This window comes from Malania oleifera, chromosome 1 (genome assembly GCF_029873635.1).
Source record: "Malania oleifera isolate guangnan ecotype guangnan chromosome 1, ASM2987363v1, whole genome shotgun sequence".
Taxonomy (NCBI): Eukaryota; Viridiplantae; Streptophyta; class Magnoliopsida; order Santalales; family Ximeniaceae; genus Malania; species Malania oleifera.
The window spans coordinates 151,922,103-151,945,042 of record NC_080417.1 but is presented as its reverse complement, the minus strand read 5'-3'; the positions used below and the strand labels follow the sequence as shown (position 1 = coordinate 151,945,042).

General features: G+C 36.5%; 1 protein-coding gene across 1 annotated transcript; it reads left to right on the top strand.

The window, feature by feature from the left end:
• Positions 1–45: 45 nt before the first annotated feature.
• Positions 46–13,207, top strand: LOC131156516 (kinesin-like protein KIN-12F). The gene is made up of 16 exons (XM_058110256.1): positions 46–429; positions 532–669; positions 998–1,081; positions 1,189–1,314; positions 1,404–1,463; positions 1,574–1,627; positions 1,732–1,824; positions 2,028–2,123; positions 2,640–2,788; positions 9,314–9,463; positions 10,078–10,207; positions 10,310–11,281; positions 11,374–11,472; positions 11,563–11,715; positions 11,806–12,594; positions 12,689–13,207. The coding sequence occupies exons 1-16, from the start codon at positions 136–138 to the stop codon at positions 12,935–12,937; spliced, it is 3,636 nt and encodes a 1,211-aa protein (XP_057966239.1). The 5' UTR covers positions 46–135; the 3' UTR covers positions 12,938–13,207.
• Positions 13,208–22,940: the final 9,733 nt, after the last annotated feature.

The window sequence follows — 22,940 nt, the reverse complement described above, 5'->3', positions numbered from 1 at the left end:
TCTGAATTTCAAATTTAAAACCCTAGCACCGCATGCAAACAATTCATTGCTCAACGGTCGCCCCTCTCACTCTTTCTTCCCTCTCCTCACCATTACTGCTTTTGAAGTTTTGAACTCTCTCTTCTCTCTCTCAAGATGAAATCAAACACAGAGATCTCTGAGAATCGATTCATGGGAAGCATTTCGGCCTCTTCGTTACGTAATCTCCTTCCCAAAAAGTACAAGAGTAAATCAAACTCAGTCCGCGCGCAGTCGATATCCGACACCGAAAACACTCCACCGATCGATCCGAACATTCCAGATGCGAAAATCGGCCTTTCCACTTCAATTTCGAAAAAATCGCCCCCTGAAATGTTGAATGCTGTCAGCGAGACAGCGAAAACGGACGGCCGATTGGAGGTGTCGCCACCTACTGATCCTCCGGTCAAGGTAATTGGTCTCGATCAGTGCTAGATCTTGAATAATTTTTTTGAATTTTGTACGGTTTCGAAGTTAATTTCAGTGTGCGTGATGTTTGAGTGTTATTGATAGGTTGTGGTAAGGATTAGACCTCCAAATGATCGTGAGAGCGAGGGAGGTCGGATTGCGATGAAGGCTTCTTCTGATGTGTTGTTGGTTGGGGACCGAAAATTTAGCTTTGATTCAGTTTTTGATTCAAATTCGACTCAGGTTTGCAGCTCAGTTTTATGTGGATAATAATTTGCATTTGCATTTTCAAATTATGTAGACTATTGCTCTGTCCGGTTGCTGAGAAAACGTAGAAATGGGAAACAAATTTGACGTATAGGTTTTAGGTTTGTCATTTTGGGACTCTGACAAACAAATTCTCCACTTAATTGAGCTACTACAATTCTGTTTTTCATTTTTCAAATCAATAGGGCCGGAATACAATATGCTCCAAAATTTTCTTTTGTTTTTCTTTTTTCCAATACTCCCGGAAATAAAACAGATTATAATGGAAAATTTCATTTATAAGCTATTTGTTTTCTCCTTCCAGGATAATATATTTCAGTTAGTTGGCGCACCATTGGTTAAAAACGCATTAGCCGGTTTCAACACTTCAATCTTGTCATATGGCCAGGTGAAGTACTCATAGTGGGGTGTTGTATTTTTGCCAAAAAGGTTGCTGGCTATTTTAATTTGGTAGATTGTGTGCAATGAATGAACTAAATTTGTTAAATTCATTAGACTGGTAGCGGAAAGACTTACACGATGTGGGGGCCACCTAGCGCCATGCTTGAGGGTCACTCAGCCAATGGTCACCAGGGCATTGTTCCCCGAATCTTTCAGATGCTGTTTTCTGAAATTCAGAGAGTAGGTTCTTTCAATAATTTTATCAGAAGGAAAAATTGATAGTTTTCTGAAAGGTGGTCATGAGCATTTGTTTTGGATGTTTTGTTCAGGAGCAAGAGAATTCAGAAGGGAAACTGACAAATTATCAGTGTCGTTGTTCTTTTCTTGAGGTATTCCATTTTTAATAAATTTGATCCTTTTGGGAATACTAGATCTTGAAGTAGCTTAAAGTTGCTTTGGATGTTATATGGGATTATGTAACACTTATTCATTGCCATAGATATACAACGAACAAATTGGGGACTTACTTGATCCAACACAGCGGAACCTTGAGGTATTGCTTTCATTTCAATATCTATAGGTTCCATACAATGTTCCTCTTAAAAAATGCTGCTTTGTGCAGTTTATGATAATAATGGCTTTGATCAATCGTTCCAGATAAAGGATGATGCCAAAAATGGGTTTTATGTTGAGAATTTGACGGAAGAATATGTGACCAGCTATGAAGATGTTACACAAATTTTGATCAAGGTAGGCAATAGACGTGCATCATTTGACATTCTTTTCAATGGTATTTTTAGGTGCTATCTACTAGAGAATTTCAGACATAGTATTTTTTCATAAGCATGCTTCTCGTATTTTGTTGAATTTATAAAGATGAGATGTGACATCTGCTTTTCATTTCCTTCATAGTTTTTCTATCTTGCTTGAAGTTTGAATTTTTCTTGATGCAGGGGCTTTCAAGCAGAAAGGTTGGAGCGACCAGCATAAATTCCAAGAGCTCTCGATCCCATATTGTTTTTTCTTTTGTCATTGAGTCTTGGTGCAAGGTATTGTTGAATAATAAAGCTACTAACTAGATCAGGATATCTCACACTCACACATAAAATTTTTTTTTTTTATGAAACTTTTTTTGGTGCTGAATCATTTGGGATCTTGAGGAAAAAAATACTTCCCTTCAAATGGCCTAGAAACAAATTGATACTAGTTTTTCAATTACTTCATACAGCATCTTTGGTGGTGCCCATAAAAATTTGTAAATTTAGAGGAAGCATTGTCCATCCATATGAATCCTTCCAAGTAACAACTCTATATTACTTTCTATTGCACTATTCCAAAGCCAAAATAGTTTGGTGCATTTTGGTTAATTACATATTTCACTATTTTCTGTTGCCATATGTAGTTAGTGGTAGCTTGGATTGACTGTACATGCATAAGATCCAAATATGTCTATGCTCAATTGTATAGTTTGTGCTTTTGTTTAGATGACCTTGCCTGGAAGTTTGTTATCCTTCTCTTTGTCAGTGTGTGCACAGTTTTTCTCACTGGCAAAACCTATGCTACAGGGGAACTCATCAAATTGTTTTAGTAGTTCAAAGACCAGCAGAATCAACCTTGTTGATCTTGCTGGACTAGAGAGAAATAGATTTGATGATGCAAGCAGGCAGCATGCAAAGGAAAGCAAAAATGTCAAGAAGACACTATCACAGCTGGGGTATGTTTTCTTCTCTTGTTTCCAATATATTCCTTTTGATTATCTTGTCCACAAAATTCTCTAAGATTTAAAACCATGGTTTCCCTCATATCCATAAAGAAAAACCTCTCCATTAAATTTGTTTGATATTATTGACTACAATAAGACCACTCCATTCAATTGATAAACATAATTTTTCAGGCAAAGTCCTCTATTCATCTTCCCTCTTTTTAATAGATTATCAATTTTTAAAAATTGAAAAGTAGGAATTTATGGTATAATGGTAATTCATCTATTTCCTTCAGCAAAGAATTTCATCTCAGTCCTTAAAAAGCAAAAAAAAAAAACAATTTGGTTCTACATTTCTTTGTGATCTTTGTGTACTGCTTAATGATCTTGGCATAGTTACCAAGAAACATAAGTGTTGGGAGTGTGGTTGAACAATATCCGTATACATGAGTAGTAACGTATACAAATTTCGGCTTTATCTAATACCACTTATTTTATACCCAATTCAAGATCGAATTGATATAGAAAAAAGGTAATGAAGAACAAGCCACACAAATACAACACTGATAATTTTACGTGGAAAACTCTCCAATTTGGAGAGAAAAACCATGGAGTAGCTAGAAGTAATTCACTAATTCAAATGAGGAGAATACAACAATACAAAAGAAAAAACTCTCAAATTCTCTCCACACTCAAATACAAAATTGGCTAAGCCTTCAAAAAACAAAGAATTCTAAGTTTTGGGATGACTGAAATTGAGATGGGATGAAGTAGTACTGTGCAGTATCGTAATAGTACTATGCAGTACAGTAGTAGTACTATATGCGGTTAGGGATAGAATTGTGCGGTATAGTAGTAGTTCTATGCGGTACCGTAGTAATAACAACTGTCACCCCTTCAATCTCTCTTTTTTTTCTTCTTATTATTCTTTTGATGTGGAGCCCACAAATTGGTGGTGGACTTCTACACTTACCTCACAAATTTCCCCCTCACTACCAATTTGGGAATGTTTCTAAACTTTAAGATTTCCTTTCAAAAATTCTAACTTTTGTGTTTCTCCCCCTCTAGGTCAAGCCTCTCGCTGCTCTTCATTCTTTTTCAAACATTTACAATATTGGCTAAGTTCAAGCAATGGTTGAACTTAGTTCCATTTACTACCTTGGTCAACATATTGGTGGGATTCTCCTGCGTGTCTATTTCTTCGAGTCAAAATTGTCCATTATTCATTATATCACGAAAAAAGTGATACCTAACATCAATGTGCTTAGTTCTAGCATGATAAACCTGATTTTTTGCTAAATGGATAGCACTTTGATTATCACAGCACACCATCACCTTTCCTTAGTGAATTCCCAATTCTGCAATCAAACCATGAATCCAAATGGCTTCTTTTATAGCATCTCCAACTGCCATATATTATGCTTTTGTAGTAGATAATGCAATTGTGGGTTGCAAAGTAGACCTCTATCTGACTTGTCCCTTTGCCAAAGTAAACAAAATCTTGTAGTAGATCTTCTATTATCCAGATCACCTGCATAATCTGAATCTACATATCCCACAAGAAAGTTATCTAAACTACTAGGATCTTTTTCAAATTTCAAACCAATATTCATGGTACCTTTAAGATACCTCAAAACCCACTTAGCTGCTTCCTAATGCTTTTTACCTAGATTATGTATATATCTACTAATTACACCAACAACTTGAGAAATATCAGGTCTAGTACATACCATCAAATACATGAGATTTCCCACCAAACTAGCATATGGTATTTGTTCTGCATCTCTTCTTTTTTTAGTAGTGCTTGGAGACAACTTTGCTTTGAGTTTAAAATGGAGAGCTAGAAGAATACTTACTACTTTTGTATTTTCTTTCATGCCAAATTGTTGTAGTACCTTCTTCAAATATTGCTTATGGGTTAAGCACACAACACCCTTTTCCTTGTCACGATTGATTTCCATTCCAAGAATTTTCTTTGCTTCACTGAGATTTTTCATCTCAAATTTCATCTTCAATTTGGTCTTTAATCTCCTTTGTACTTTTAGCTGCAATCAACATGTCATCAACATTCAAGAGCAAATATATGAAAGAACCACCATTCAATTTTCGAAGATAAACACAATAATCATATTGGCTTCTTATGTAGCCATGGTCTTTCATAAATTGATCAAACTTCTTGTACCATTGTGTCACGAGCTAAGCTTGTTCAGGGCATTATGCTTGCCTGTGACCGCTTATCTCGTGTGCTTGGGATGGGTTTCCATCATGTAAATACTAGTGTAGGGTTATTTTCTGCTAGTAGAGTCTTTGTAAGCCAAATAAGGCAGTATGACTCCTCGGTCACTTTGATGTTTCCTAGTGCCAGAATGATAATTACATAAAAACCTCTTTAGGGGAGGGTGAGTGTTCATCAGTCATTGTAAAACTCACTTGCAATTGTCAACGTGCTTAGTCTACTTGCCTCCCTCGCTAAGTACAACATGTCAACGGAGGATTTGTTAATGAATTACATTTGCTTCAATGTTTACTGCTTGGTTGCCACGGCTTTCATGAATTGATTATTATTTCCGCTGCTATCTGAATGAATGTTAATGAAAGTGCTTCGTGGATGAATGTTGGTAAACGATAGGCTGGTTAGTTAAGCAAGGGTGCTTTAGCTATCGCCGCACGGCCCTTCACAACGGTGTGAAAATAGTCGGACCGTGACATTGCCTTGGAACCTTTTCAACTTGCACACTTAGTCTTCTTTGCCTTTTGTCTTGAGGCCATTTGGTTGCGTCATATAAATTTCTTCTTCAAGATCTCCATGTAAGAAAGCTGTCTTAACATCAAGTTGAACCAAATTCAAATCGAATTGAGCTACCATGGATAGAAAAATTCGAATATTCCTACTGGAGAGAAAACTTCATTATATCCTTTTGCCACTAACTGAGCCTTAAATCTGACTTTCTCTTTCTTACTTGGATTTTCCTTCTTGGCAAGGACCCATTTGCAACCAATTTCTTTCTTTCCTTTGGGCGACTTTACAAGCTTCCCAAGTATCATTCTTCTAAAGATATTGCATTTCTTTATTCATGGCTTTATTTCATTCACATTTTTAGAACATGCAACTTCTTTATATGTGGAAGGAATATCATCTTCAACTATAGGCAGGGCATACACAACCATGTCTGTATACCACACTAGCTTCTTAATCTCTCTTCTTGGTCGCTTGGTTGCAATAGACTCTTCTTGCTGTTGTGGCTCTTCTATTGGTTCCTCCTCTTCATCATCTCCTTCATCATTTTCTTCTGTGACTGGAGAAGTATATTCAGATTGAGGTCTTATAATGGCCTTTCCGATTTCTACATCTTGCAAATTACCTTTGTTAGAATTTTCCATGGGTGCATCTTCTTTTCGTTTCCTGAGCATTTGAATTTTGTAAAAAATGACATCCCTACTAAATATCACCTTTTTCACTTCTTGACTCCACAACCTGTAACCTTTCACACTGCTAAAGCCAAGAAAAAATAGCTTATTTTGCTTGGGGATCAAGCTTACTGTCAGTTACATGGTAATAAGATGGACAATCAAAAATATATAAGGAATCATAATCAGTAGTAGGTTTTCCAATCCATACCTCAATGGGTGTTTTTCCTTCAAATATTGTGGATGGTAGTCTGTTGATGATATAGTTGGCGCATGTAACAGCTTCCACTTAAAATGCCTTACCTAATCCAGCATTGGATAGCATGCATCTCACATTTTCCAGCAAAGTGTGATTCATTCTTTCTACTATGCCATACTATTATGGAGTTCCCTTCACGGTGAAATGCCTCCTGATTCCTTCATCTTTGCAAAACTTCTAAAACAGATCAGACTTGTATTCTCGACCATTTGTCTGATTGTAGACACTTGATCTTTCTTCCTTCTGGTTTTCAAACATCTTCTTCCAAGCTAAGAACACGTTCAGAACTTCATCTTTATGCTTCATGGTATACACCCAAAGTGAAGAACCAATGTTTGCTGCCTAATGATGGAGTCTTAGTGGGACCCCACACATCAGTATGTACATAGTCAAGATTGCCTTTTTTTTGGCAGACAGCAGTACCAAACTTCACTCTTGTTTTTTTTTCCAAGTACACAATGTTCACAAAATTCTAATTTACAAGTTTTGGCACCTTTCAACAAGCCTTGTTCTGCCAACCCTTGCATAGCATGTCCAAGTCACATCGCATGTGCCAAAGCCTTGTAGTATCAGAAGTGTCTCCTTCTGATTTTTTCATAGCAATGTTGGCTCCACCTACAATCACGTGTCCTTGCAAAAAATATAGGTTATTTCTCCTTGTGCCCTTTAGAACAACAACAACACCTTTTATCACCTTCATAACCCCATTTTCAATGGTGATTTTGAATCCTTTGGAATCTAAATAACCTATTGAAATCAAATTCTTTTTCAAATCAGGTACATACGAGACATTTGTCAGCTTTAGAGTTGTTCCATTATGCAGCTCCAACTAAATAGTACCAACTCCTTTCTTTTGGCATGGACGGTCATCTCCCATGAGTACTTTTCCACCATCTACTATTTCAAGTCTAGTGAAATAGCTTTTATTGTACATCATATGATGGGTGTATCCTGAATCTAGGATCCATTCATCAGGTTGACATTTTGTTGTGGAGATAAGTGCTATGTTTATATCCTTATTAGATTCATTAGCTACATTAGCACTTGTGCTGGTGCTCGCATTCTGCTTCTCCTTGTGCTTCAATTTAGGGCAGCCCTTCTTCCAATGGCCTTTGTTGTGACTAAATCTGCATTCATCTTTAGCAAGGGATCTTATTCCATTCAAAAAAACTACTCTCAATTTGGAGCGAGAGTTGTTCCTTTTGGATGTTATGCAGCTTTTGGACCTCCCTGTACCACATAGCTTCCGTTGCACTACTTTCAACTTTTTAGCTTTTTTTACGGACTTTATGATTCATCGATGCATCTTTCCCATACGTCCTTTAAAAAGAAAAGAGTATCTTTCCCATACATTATGGTTGTTAAAAAATGCTCATAAGGATCGGGCAAGGAGTTTAGCAAAACAATAGCTTTATCTTCATCTTTAATTTCTTCATCTAAAGTTAACAAATCAGCCTGCAAGTTTGTTCATAACATTCAAATTATCGATCATAGATGTACCTTCCTTGTATTGGAATAGAAAGAGTTTCTTTTTCAAATGCAGCCTATTTTGGATGTTCTTTATCATGTATTTGTCTTCCAACTTCTGCTATAGTGTCTTGGCTATGTTTTCTCTCATGACATTGTACTTGACATCTTTTGCGAGGAACAGCCAGATCGTCCCACAAGCTATTCGATTCAGTTGCTTCTAGTCTACCTCCTTCATGTCATCGGGGTTTACCTTCCAACGTATGTCTAGTCCTTGTTGATTAAGGACATCCATAACTTCACATTTCCATATTCCAAAGCTATTATTTCCATCAAAATTTTCGACTTCAAACTTTGTGTTTGAAACTGCAACGGTTGTAGCTCTTGAATCGCTTTTACTTGCCATCTTTCTCCAAATCAAGTATATGGTTCTGATACCAATTGTTGGGAGTGTGGTTGAACAGTACCGTATACGTGAATAGTAGCATATACAAATTCAGCTTTATCTGATACCACTTATTTTATACCCAATTCAAGATCGAATTTATATAGAGAAAAGGTAATGAAGAAAAAGCCACGCAAATACAACACTGAGCATTTTGTGTGGAAAACTCTCCAATTTGCGGAGAAAAACTATGGATTAGCTAGAAGTAATTCACTAATTTAAATGAGGAGTATACAACAATACAAAAGAAAAAACTCTCAAATTCTCTCTCTACACTCAAATACAAAATTGGCTAACAAGCCTTCAAAATTCAAGGAATTCTAAGTTTTGGGATGATTGAAATGAGATGGGATGAATCTATTTATAATAAAATATGAGTACTATAGTAGTATTGTGCAATACAGTTGTAGTACTATGTGGTACGGTAGTGATAACAATTGACACCCCCTTCAATCTTTTTTTTTTCTTATTATTCTTTTGATGTGGGGTCCACAAATTGGTGGTGGACTTCTACACTTACCTCTCAATAAGTACCTTGTTGAATTGCAAACTGATATTGACATTCTAAAATGTAGTGCAATGCCGTTTAAGAACACTGAATCTAGTGCTCAGAATTTTCAATGGAATGTTTTCCACATGAGAAGTACACATTTAGTAGTAAGAATGAAGGATTTTGTGGTACAGTTCTCTTTTGAATGCCTGAACATCCTCTCATAAGTATGCGACACTACACATTCTTCACTTGTATATTAATATAAGTGCACTTAGCATATGAATTTTAGAGGTCATGCCATACAACAACAGTAAATGGGAATGTTCCACATTCTAGGTGGGCATTACCTCATCATATTGCTCTTTTAATAATTAACAGAAATCTTTTTTAGGCTTAGAAGTAGAAAGCTGTGGTTGAGTGGAGATATGGCTTCTCTGTAAATATTGTTGCGCTTTGTCAATGCAGGCACTTGGTGAATATTCTGGCGAAAGGGACCCAGTATGGGACGCCCGAAGATGTTCCATACAAAAATTCCTGTTTAACACATTTACTGCGAGAATCACTGGGTGGGAATGCCAAGCTCACAGTTATATGTGCCATATCTTCAGATAACAGGTATTTGACTGCATAATTCTTTTATTTTCACCTTACCTAAAAGTTTAAACTATTAGATTGTGAGTCAACAATGTGTATCAAGTTTTAACACTCCCCCACATGTGCAGCCCGACAGCACACGGGAGATAAATACACGATACATAGCACCCATTACAGGGAGTAAAATAAATTTTTAAACACCAAACAATAAACATGGGCAACAAGACTAGAACCTAGAACCTTCCAGTAACCAGCTCTGATACATTGTTAGATTACCATTTTACCTAAAAACTAAAGCTATTAAGTTGCAGGCCAACTATGCATATCAAGCTTTAAGAATTTTATTTGTAAAAAATTCACTGATCATGATGTGAACCTTGGGATATTAAGTTTTGTTAACAGTAAATGTCACATGTAGTGCAATGCTGGAAAATACATGATTATTTTTTTTTAATTTTATTTTAACAACTTGACCCATTTACTGAATAGCCAAGTCTTTTAGTTTTTACATGGAGAAAGTTTCTAAACAGAATGTTTTGCTTGTCATTTGTTTCAAAGCATCACTCCCCTCCCCCCCCCCCCCCCTCCCCCCCCAAACACACGGTGGAAATAATTGTTGCTGTAATTGAATGCAGAAGTACTGGTGAAACATTGAGCACACTCAGATTTGGACAGCGTGCAAAATCCATACATAATGAGCCAGTAATTAATGAAATAACTGAGGATGATGTTAACGATCTAAGTGATCAGATTCGCCAGTTGAAGGTATTAAGTGGTCCTGCAGGAGTAATATGCTACTTTCTGTTTCTTCACAGGTTGATGTCAAACTGAACTGGGATTTGATGAAATGTGTATTGGTGGTTGCAGGAAGAACTTATCAGAGCAAAGTCAAGCACATGCAACTCAGTTGGGAGTAATGGATATTTCAAGGGACGAAATGTACGCAAAAGCTTAAATCAATTAAGAGTGAGCCTGAATCGCTCCTTGATCCTTCCCCGCTTTGATAATGATTCGGAGGAAGTAGTTCCTGTTGATGAATGCGATGTAAGGGAACTACACATGCAGCTAGATAACTTGCAGAGTTCAAGCAAAGAGAACCCAAGTAATCTGTCTGACAAGAGAAATAGCTTCAAGTTTCATTCTGTAGAAGAAAGTTCTGAGGCAGACATGAGTGAGCATGAGATAAGCTGTATAGAAGAAAGTGAAACTGAAGAAGTCAATACAGAAAATCCAGGTAAAAAACTCACACATGAGGAAGATGTTGCTTCTGTTAGGAGCCTCACCATTGCCACCAATGAGTCAAGTTCATGCCAGCAGGCCGCAGTCCTCCAAGATCCAACATTGTCTGAGTCTCCTAAATTTAGCAATGCCCAAAGGAAAAGCACAGTCCTCTCATCGAATTTTTTGGCAAGCCAGAATAATGTTTTGGAGAGTTCCAAGCTTGATATACAGAGTTCAATAAAACAATGTGATCACATTCGATCACTGCGGTCAAGCAAGATATTTCCAGGCCCCACTGAGTCTTTGGCTGCTAGTCTTCAGAGAGGCTTACAGATTATTGACTATCACCAACAGCAGTCTACATCAAATAAATCTTCAGTTGCCTTCTCCTTTGAAAACTTGACATTTAAACCATGCTCAGAAGTTGACAAACCCAATGCTTCCATCCAGACATTATTGCAAGAAGGGCCTGATCAACCATCTGCTTCTTTCCTGTGCGCATCTTGCCAACAAAGAGGATTTAATGGTACTGCTGAAGTAGAGGATAGCTTGAAAACGTGGATTGTTTCAGAAGAAAAATCTCAGAATCCTAATGCATCAATAGATCAACTGCCTAAGGTATATGTCAAATTAGTTAACCCACTAACAAGCATATATTGTAAATACATTTGTTTTGTTAAAATTTTTTGTTCTTATGCTTCTGTAATCAGGGTGCGAGAAGAAATTTGGCAGAAGCCATCAACAGAGAGAGGGAGCTTGAAACTGTTTGTGCTGAGCAAGCAGCTAAAATTGAGGAGCTAAATCGTCTGGTGACAATTTCTATTCAATCGTTTGTGCTTTCTTAACTACCGAGTGTTTGTGATTTTTTTTTTCACTTGTTAAAGTCTAAAATCCTGCAGGTACAGCGATACAGAAATGAGAGAGAACATACTTTTATTTCGGAACAGGGTCAAATAAGTGATTCTCTTCTTCTTGAACCTTCAAAAAAAGAAATCATACCAGTTGAGGGGCTCCAAAATGAAGAATATCATTCATTGAAGAATGAAACCAAGGTTTTTCTTTGCATTCCCAGATCTTGTGCATCATATATGTGCTGTTTTTGACTACCTTTTGTTCTTATCCGTAACATTTTTTTTTTTCAGCTATTGGGATGCAATTATGATGAGAATCAACCAGAGATGATAACGGAAAAATTTGAAATAAAGGAAGTCCTGGAAGGGGTAGATTATGATTACAGGAGCACATCCTTTGATATTAATGAGAGAGAAGCACTTCTTAAAGAAATCCGAACTTTAAGGAGCAAGTTGCAGTCATATACTGATGCATTTCCCAACAAGTCCACTGAGAAACTACGATCTTCTTTAATGTCACAGTCCATCCATTTGTGTGCAAGTAGGTTAGATTCTCATACCAATAATGAAGAGCTGGAGAGAGAAAGGCAGAGGTGGACAGAAATGGAGAGCGATTGGATTTCTTTGACAGATGAACTTAGAGTTGATTTAGAATCCCATCGTCGGCATGCAGAGAAGGTGGAGATGGAGTTGAGATCAGAGAAGAAGTGCAGTGAAGAGTTGGATGATGCACTCCAAAGATCAGTTCTTGGGCATGCCAGAATGGTTGAACACTATGCTGAACTACAGGAGAAGCATAATGACTTGCTTGAAAACCATTGGTTGATGATGGAAGGAATAGCTGAGGTGAAGAGGGCAGCTGCAAAGGCAGGGGCTAAAGGAAATGGATCTCGTTTTGCAAAGGCTCTAACTTCAGAGCTTTCAGCCCTAAGAGTAGAGAGGGAGAGGGAGAGGGCACACTTGAAGAGGGAGAACAAGAGTCTTAGAATTCAACTCAAAGACACTGCAGAAGCTGTTCATGCTGCTGGAGAACTTCTCGTAAGGCTGAGGGAAGCCGAGGAAGCATCATCAATTGCAGAGGTAACATATGTTTGCCCTTGTCTTGTTATATTTTTTTCTTCTTTACTTGCACAAGTTGTTTCACTTTTTTCCCCCATGACTTCAAACAATGCAGGAGAATTTTATGAAGGGTCAGCAAGAGAATGAGAAGCTGAAGAAGCAAATAGAGAAAATGAAGAGAAAACACAAGATGGAGATGATCACCATGAAACAGTACCTTGCAGAGAGCCGGTTGCCAGAATCTGCATTACCACCGCTATATCGGGAGGATTCTGACACGGTACACAACAACACAATCTCAACAGCAGATGATGACCAGGCATGGAGAGCAGAATTTGGGGCAATATACCAAGAGCATTATTAAGTCACTGGCAGAAGTGTTCAAATCATCCGAAGAGATTTGTTTGTACTTCCACAATGGCCTTGCATGGGATCCCACTTGGGTCCAAGCAATGTATAGTTTATGTAGATTTCAACATTCAATTTCTTCTTCTATTCCTTCTTTGTCTTTCTTTTCCCCTTAATATTTGCTTTGGTGCTTCGAGTGCATTGCTGATTACTTTTTAATATGTGGGACTATATGATATCTTTCATCTGTTCAAAACTCATTGATAATGAAGATTACATTTTTGAAGTGGATTTCTTGCACGATAATAGTTACAAGCCTTATTGTTGTAACTTGAGATACGGTACATATTTTGAGAATAAATTACTTCACCTCACAAGATTTCTTTAGATTATGGCATGTCAATTAAAGAAAAAATTTCATGAGATGGAGCATAGATTTCCATTCACTGATCACCTCAATTCCTAGTACCTCACCACCAGATGCTATAAATACCGCTTTGCTTGGTTTTCAAAGATTTTTTCTGCAATGAAAATCTGCACAAGCTTTAGTTTTACTTTAAGTGAAGTGTTTGGTGTTGTCTATGAAGTATTTGACCATAATGGATTTGTTCAACACCCAATCTTTGAATTTTTTGGGCAATGGAGAAATTGAATTTTATTAACAATATAAAAAGAGAGAAGTCACACGACTGCTTGTGTTATGACCTAGTCTCATTAAAAATTGTACAGAAAATTATCTGCAGAACCATTCACTATCTCCGGACAGAAAAATGAGATATGGAACCAAAGCAACAGAGTCGTTGAAGAGGTCCTGGAACCTATTGCAGTTATTGGGTGAGCAATAATATATCTATAGAAGCAATTTGAAGCCGTTTGAACAGTAGCTAACTCAACTGTAATATTTATTTTGTGATTCCAACAATTATAATGAGTTTCCACAACGGACCTCCCCTCCCTCAATCAGAGAAAACCAGGAGCAAAAATGATGCAGTTTTTGGCTTAAGAAAATGATCCTTCAAATTTTGTGTGATTAGGAACAAAACAATTAATTTGTCCAAATTCAGAAAATTTTTAAAAAATTTTCAAAATTGATCTGTAAATTTGACTTAATTGTTAACCATTCCCTTCAATGAGCTGTAGATTTGGAACTGCGAGCAATTTGGTTAATAAGACATAGTACATGAAACTCTATGAGTTCTAAAGAAGAAATAGAGTCCGTTTTTTTTTTATAAATGAAAGCTCCATACTAGTTAGAAATTATATAGTAATATGCAAATCTTTTCTTTTCACTGGGCCAAGGCTACATAATAATGAGTAGCTCATTCATGCTACAACTTGGAAGTCTCATGTCTGAATTTTCAGGATGGTTTAGAAACATTTTCATGTCAATTCTTAAAATGTTGCATTCTTGCTTTCAATCCCACTTGATCTCGTTCAAGGGCACAAAAGCTTAATACGCTATTTAGGTTGGATTTCTTGTGAGAGCGTACAAACTTTGTTAACCATCTATAGCCAATCCACTAAGACAAAATGATTGGAAGTAGAACAAGTATTCACAACCCAAAAGGAAAAAAAGAAAAAAAAAGAAAAAAAGAAAAAGAAAAAAAAAACTCATGATAAGAACTTGGACAATAAGTACTTCTAGAGAAGTATAAAATATACTCTTGATACACATTTTAGCCTAAACAAAGAATCTTACAATATTCATAAATACACCTAAATCAAAATTTTAATATGCAAGGTCCATTATACAGTCACCCTTCCCAATCAAAGAAATGATGCAGAGTCATCCTTCCAATCAAAGAAAAGCCTCTATAAGCTCCAACAAAGGGGCAGGGGGGGGGGGGGGGGGGGTGTGGTTTCAATAGAAAAGTACCTTTAAATTATATCCATGGGTTATTAGAAGGTACGTAATAGCACTTCACTCTAAAAGCATTAAAGATTCACTTATAGTAATTAAAATCAGCCAAAGAAAAGGAAGAGACGACCTTACTAGTGCTTGGACCAATGGCCTTGCATTGGATTCCCCTTTGATCCTAGCAGTGAACAATTCTTGCAGATTTCTATATTCTTCTCTCTGCCTTTTGTTTTTGAGCTTATATTTTTTTTTTATCTTTTGAGTGCATGCTTATTAATTTATGGGGACTCCTGGCTGTGGTGGGCATGGTCAGTTCACCCCTGGTTTCGCAAGGAGGTAAGAGTCCAAGTGGGCCCCCCCGGCCGCCCAAGGTTCTAAGTCACTAAAAAAATAACAATAATAACTTATCGTGATTCTCAGATTTTTCATCTATACCAAGCTCTCAATGATAATGAAGATTAATTTTCAGGTTACTTTCTTGCATGATAGTAGTGTGTATGCCTTTCAATTCTCAACTGGATCCATTTAGTTTGAACCTTTAGATTAAAGTCGATGGACTGGATTTTTTTTTAAAAAAAATTAAATATCTTTATTGATATGCCCTCACTTTTGGTGGAGGAATACCGTGGTTACAAGAGAAGCATTAAGAGATTACAGATAATGAAATTAAAATCCCTCAAAAAAACAACACAAAAACCCAACCAAACCAGAACAACAAATCCAAACAATGCTAAATAAGAGACAAATCTAAACAGACCTAGATAAAATAAAAAAACTTTAAGCAAATCTAAACCGAACAAACAAAAATCGAGAGGTTGAATTTAAATAAATTGAATATGTGCCGTGATGATCAAATAAGCACTCACACTCAACCCATATCAAATCTAATATGAAGTTTACAACAAATAAATGGCTTTATAGTTACCATTTTTTTAATTCCATTATGTTCTTCAATTTTCGTGGCGAAAATATGGAGTTAATTAACTCCTATGAATTTTCTTTATATTGTGACATGCCAATTAAAGAAATATTTTCTTAGAACAAAACATACATGAGACCCACCCAGTGTCATGTTTAAGTTTCACTCAGCCATTGTTCACCAGGGAATTGTTCCTTGGATCTTTCAGATGTTTTTTTTTTTTTTCCTTTTCTTTTTACAAAAAACCCAAATTTATTGATAGCCCTCACTTATGGCAGAGGAAAACCGTGGTTACAAACAAGACACAAGAGATTTACAAAATAAACTAGCAAAACCATCCCAAGTAACAAAGACCAAAACAAACCTATCAGAACACAACCCAAGAATCAAACTAAACCAAACTAAACAAAACCATATTCATCAAAACAAAACAAACACAAACAAAAACCAAAATACTTGCAAACTGAAGACAAAACCTGCAAAATAAGAAACTTGCGGAAAACATAGGAGGACCAAACGCCAATTAAAAATGAAAGTTTGGAATACTCATCTTATCCATACGAATTAGACCTCTTATTTTACTTGGCGGCACATCACCTACAAAATATCTCCTTGTGTTGCCTCCCTCTCCTTGATGAGCCAAGTAATCCGCCACTTGATTACCTTCTCTAAATTGGTGTTTTATAGAGAATTAAAGGCCTTGAAGCTCCTCCTCTAACAATTCCTAAAAGTCCCATAAGTACCAAGAAGAGCAAATATCAGAAGTGATCCAACCCACCACCAATTCCGAGTCACTTTCAATACAAATATTCTGATATCCCAACTCTTTACATAGTTGAACACCATTAATTCTATGGTCTTAGAGGATGGTACAGTTTTGGTGTCCCCTGAGGAGATCCATGAAGTTGTGGTTAAGCATTTTCAAAGTTTTCTCTCGAAACAGTCTAATAGAATATTACCTAATTTGAGCCACCTTATCTCTAGGGAGATATCTGAGGATGAAAATGAGTACTTAGTCAGAGATCCTTCAAAAATGGAGCTAAAAACAGCTCTTGATTCTATCCCAAAAGATAGTAGTCTAGGACTTGATGGTTTTGGTTCCGGATTTTACAAATCTTGTTGGGATTTTGTTAAAGAGGATTTACTGGAAGCGGCCAAGGAATTTTTCAGTGGAGCGCCTCTATCCAAAATTTTCACATCTTCGTATTTTGTTCTTATCCCTTAAGTGAAGGATTCAAGAAGTTTTGAAAAGTTCAAACCAATTAGCCTTTGTTCTGTCGCATACAAAATTTTTTCAAAAATTATTGTAGGTTGATTGACCCGTTGCTTGAATAGAATTATCTCTCCGGAGCAAGGGGCTTTTCTCCCGAGTAGAAGTATTTTTGAAAATATTACTCTAGCGCAGGAAATGGTTCACTCAATCAACAGAAAGAGTAAAGGGGGAAATGTAGTTTTGAAAGTGGATATGGCAAAGGCGTATGATAGGGTTGACTAAGGATTTTTGATTTGGTTCTTGGAGGGTTTTGGCTTCTCTAGTCATGTGTGTAACTTAATAGCCGAATGCGTTAAGACCCCATGGTTTTTTATCATGATAAATGGTACGCATAAGGGTTTCTTCAAGTCTCAACGAGGGCTTCGGCAAGGTGATCCTCTATCCCCTTATTTATTTTTTTTGTTGGAAGAAATTCTTTCTAGATTATTAAAAAGAAATTTTGAGGAAGGCAAGATTGGAAATTTTTATCTTCCGATGGGAGTTCCTTTAATCTCTCATCTATTATATGCGAATGACTTGCTTGTTTTTGCTAACGAGGAAATGAGATATTTGAAGATGCTTTTGAGGACGTTGGATTTGTATAAAAGTTGGTCAGGCCAGTTAATCAACAAGGAGAAATCAACTCTTTTTTTGTCCAACAAGATCAACATTTCCAGAAGAAAGGAGCTATTACGCTTGACAGGTTTTGCGGAAGGAAATTTTCCAACAATATACCTTGGAGCTCCTTTGAGTTCTAGTCGCCTTACTACTAGATTGCTTGATTCGTTGGTCTCAAAAATTTGAAATAAGGCGTCGAGCTGGAAGATGAGGTTATTGTCTCAGGGAGGTCATCTCATCCTTATTCGGCATGTTTTATCATGCATGGCGACTCATACACTAGCGGTTCTCACAGTTCCTTTAGAGGTGATAAAAAATATTAATTCCATTCGCTCTTCTTTTCTTTGGGGAGAGAGAAGTGGTAGGGCGAAAATGAAATTGTATGCTTGGTCAGAGGTTTGTAAGCCCCTAGATGAAGGGGGTGTTGGCATTAGGGACCTTAATGATGTTCAGAGATCCTTTCACATGAATTTTGTTGGAGACACGAGTTTCCTCTCTTTTTTCTCGGTAATCTAGTTCACATTTTGTAACTAGGAAGTCTGTCTCTACCTCCTAACTATATCCCCTTTTTAACTACTCCTCCAAATCTATCATTTGATTCTCTAACTCCTTGATATTAAGGTCCACCTGACCAAAGACCTCTACATTCCACCTTTTTAAAGCAACTTTAGCCTTTTTGAGTTTAACAACCAACTTACACATGCCTGACACCTGAATTGGATCCATCTAAATCTGATGAATAAAAGGAAAAAAATTCTCATGTGAACTCCACATATTTTGATACTTGAAAGGAGGAGGCCCATATCTTGTTAAGTGATTTGAGAAATGTATCAACATAGGTTTGTGGTCCGACGTCTTCCTTGCCAAGTATTCCAACCTAGCGGTTTGAAAACGATTAATGAAGGACACATTCACAAGAGCCCGGTCAAGCTTCATTCATCTCCTAGTCGGCAAACATGCCCATTAAACCAAGACATATGCCCACTATGAGATTTTAAATCAACAACGCGACAATTGTTTAAACAATTATTAAACTCCTCCATAGTAGCCAAAGGTCTAGGCTGCCCCCCAATTCGTTCCCCATCCTCCCAAATAATGTTAAAATCCCCCACAATAAGCCAAGGATTACACCCTACTTGAAGAGCTTCTAAATCTTTCCATAGACCCCTATGCTCATAGAAGGAGCATTTCGCATAAACAAAGGTGGCAAGCACTTTTGTCCCATTTAAGACCACCCATACCACTATCATTTGATTCGACATACTCACTATTTCAAAATCATCGTGCTCATTCCACATTACCCATACTTTCCCTCCCATTAATTCATTCAAACAATAGTTAGGGAAATCTAAAAATTGAGCGAAACGAACCATAGAGTCCTCCTGCATGAACGGTTCCGAAATCACCAACACTGAAATTGAATACTTCCTAATCAAATTCTTTAAGCGTTTCTTTGACATGCCTATACCTCGCATGTTCCACACCATCATTTTTATCTCATAAATTAAGTTTTACATGACGGGTAACAACCCGTTGGGATTGCCCCACTTTATTACTAGAAGCTTATAACAAAGGAATCATGGCTTGAGAAAATTACCTTATGAATCATAGCCTTTGTCAGAGGCCAGACCATGTATTTTACTCTCATTTTCATGAGCAAGCTGAAACTATTCAAGATCCAAACCTGTATCTCTTACGTCTGAAGCAAGTTCAACAATCTCCCCTTTCTCTATCATCATATTCTTTCCAAGTATCTCTTCAACCCTGCGCTTTCCACCCGACTCATGCACATCACAATCTTCAACCACCTATGGAGTTTCTTTTCCTCCCTACTACCTTTTTTCAATCACCAATGTGTTACACTCTTTTTGGCCTTCAATTTGTACCATCTCGCTCTTCCCAATTGCCTGAGCATTATTGCTCGACCCACCCGCATGCAATCCCTCATCAATGAGGACTAGGTGAGGACTACCCTCCTCTAAAACCTATTTTCCTTTATCCGAAACTTACTTTACCTCATTTCCAATCTCCTTATTTTCAGACACAATAATAGGATCCACTTCCAATTTACTTACACCTTATTTTAAACTCTTGTCTTTTCTCCGCACCTCCTTCTAAGCTTTGATCTCCTCTTTCTTCCCTTCAATCATCATCTCGTTCTTCTTAATTGTTTTCGCCTTGATACAATCACCCAACCTACAAACAACCTTTGTATGGCCCTGACGAAAACACTTTTTGCAATAATAACACTACTTCTTATACAACACTTCTTGACAAACTTGATCCTTGGATCTTTCAAATGCTGTTCTCCAAAATTTAGAAAGTAAGTTCCTTCATAAGCTAATCAAAAGAGACAACTGACAATTTTTTGAAAGGTAGTCATGAGCATTTGTTCCCTCTGATTTTTGTTTAGGAGCATGAGATTTCAGATGACTAATTACCAATGCTCTTTTCTTGAGAAAACTTTCTTAAAAAAAAAAAAAAAAACGGATGAATGGATTGAGATTTTCCTCTAGGCATTGCTATCTTCCTACTATCCATACCAATGTTCCCTTTTTCTTTTCAAGAAAAAACTGTCAATGCCTTTGTGTGTTTCACTAGTTTTTTCTTAATTTACGGTAATAATGGTAGCTATTTAAGATAAAGGACAACTCCAAAAATGGGTTTTGTGTTGAGAGTTTGACGGAAGTATTCATGATCAGTATGAGGATGTTGCTCAAACTTTGACCAAGGTAGCAATATATGCATCACTTGACATTCTACTCAATGATTTTGAAGGTAATTGTCCCCAAGAGATCTTAAGATACCTACTGTCTCTTTTCATGAAGATGCTTCTAATATTTTGTTGAACTTATGAAGAGGGGTGGGATCTCTACATTTCGTTTCCTCCATAGTTTTTCTTTGTTGTTTGAAGTTTTACCTTTTATGATGCAGGGGCTTTCAACTAGAAAGAAAGGAGCAACCAGCATATATTCCAAGAGCTCTCGATTCCATATTTTATTTTTTCATGTATCCTTGAGTTGTGATGCAAGATATCATTGAATAATAGATGTAATAACAAGATAAGGATACACATGCACGCACGCATACGTATATATGTATATATGTATATTTATGGAACCCCTTTTAATCGCAAACAAAATGAAGAGTAATAGAACTCAAATTATTGCTTTTGAATAATGCTTCCATCTCAAATGGCCTAAAGACAAAATAATATTTGCTTCTGAATGACATCACAAAGCATTATGGTGGTAGTAGCCATAAAAGTTTAGAAATTATACTTGATTTCTAGAAACATGTCTCAGGGGAAGCGTTTGCCATCCAACAAGATCCTTCCAAGTAACAATTCTATATGATCAGTTTTTGGTCCATTGTCCCAAAACAAAATTAGTTAGGTCCGTTTCATGTAATGACAAATTTTACTATCTGTTGCAATATGCAATAGTGCAAGCTCAGCTGATTGTGCCTGCATAATCTCCAGATGTGTGTGTTCTTTTTAATGTTTACACATAATGGATTTATGATTGTGATTTTAACTCCATTCTTTTTTCTCATCTGGAAAAAAACCTATGCCAGAGGGAAACTCATCATGTTGTTATAGCAGTTCAAAGACCAGCAAAATCAGCTTTGTCGGTCTTGCTGGACTTGAAAGAACTGATGGTGCAAGTGGTACTAGGCACCAGCATGTCAAGGAAAGCAAAAAAGTCACGAAGACCCCATGACACCTAAGGTATGTTTTCCCTTCTTGTCGCCAATAAATTCTTTCTAGTTATCTTAATTGTGTGGACAAAATATTTGTTTGACATCATTGACTACAATAAGACTTCTTCATTCAAATGATAAACATAAATTTTCAGGTTGTGTCCTCTTTAATCTCCCCTCCAGACACAATATGTTTGATATCATCGACTACAATAGGATTCTTCATTCAAATAATTTTTTTCAGGCAGTGTTCTCTTTAATCACCCCTCACTTTTATAGATTGTTAATTTGAGAAATTGAAAATTGAGAATTTTGGATTATTTTGTGGCAGTTCATCTATTCCCTCAAGCGAAGAATTTCATCCTAGTCATTTAAGACCAAAGCAAAACAATTGGTTCTAACTTCTTAAGCATTTCTTTGCAGTCCTAGTGCGCTGCCTAATGGTATTTGGTGGTGAATTGTGAATTGGTACATTCTAAAATGCGGTACACTATCATTTTATCATTTTAGGGCACTATTTCTAGTGATCCAAAGTTAAAATAGAGCATTTTCTACATGAGTTGTACATATTTATAGGTAACTATAGTTATAATTATATTTTGAGTCATTATTAACGTAACTAAATAAAATATCATTTTAGGTTTACAAATACCTCTCATCTAATTATGTGACTGACACTACACTTTCTTCACCTATATATTGATATAACCATTTTAAAATATATGTCATACTACAATCCTAAATGGATTGTTGTAGGCATTCTGGAATATATTCCGTAATACAATCCCAAATAGGAATATTCCATATAATATTACCTTGTATTACTTAATAACTAGCAGAAGCTTTTCTTGAGACTTAAAGCCACTTATTCAAAAGGATTATCCACTTAAAGCCAATTTGGAGGTTTTGTGCATAGTATGAGAGGGTGCAAAGGAAATTTTGAGATTTTCACATGTGGTCTATTAGTTTTGTGCGTGTGTGTACTTACTTGTGGCCTAGGTGGAAACCTTAAGGCAGTTTTTATTGGTTGAATCAGATAAATATTTTTCTTATTTCTTTCGATTTGCTGCATGTGTTGAGTATAAATCTTAGGCATGTTTCTAGACACCTTCCTAGGCTAAAGTAGTGAGTAGTTTTTGGTAATTGGGTCTCCTGTTTTCAGACACTGCCTTATTCAGATTTCCGACCTGCTTCTCAATTTTTATTTTTTTTTAAAATTTCAAATGAGAGATCCTGGAGTACCCTATACTGATTCTAAATTTTAATATTTGAATACATTTGATTGGGCATGAATCATTGGTTCTCCCTCACTCACGTGCTAGTTGGAACTAAAAAAAATAATGAACTAATCCTTCTGCACTTGTGATGGAGTTTGAAATTATGAAAACATGCAAGAATTAAAGTAATAAAACACAAACTAAGGTTAAGGATTACCGTGATAACCATACGCTTTTGATCATAGTAAATTTAAACTACTATGATAAATTAGCATGACTTGCTTTATTTTGCACTAAACAAGTTCATACTAGCAATGTTATTTATTAATTGAGTCGCATTAACTAATATGGGAATTCTATTTGACTTATTATTGGTAGGAGGGGTTTAGATGAAAGGAAATTGTGAGAAATATGCTAAAATATAAACAACATAAGAGTTAGGACAGAGGAAAA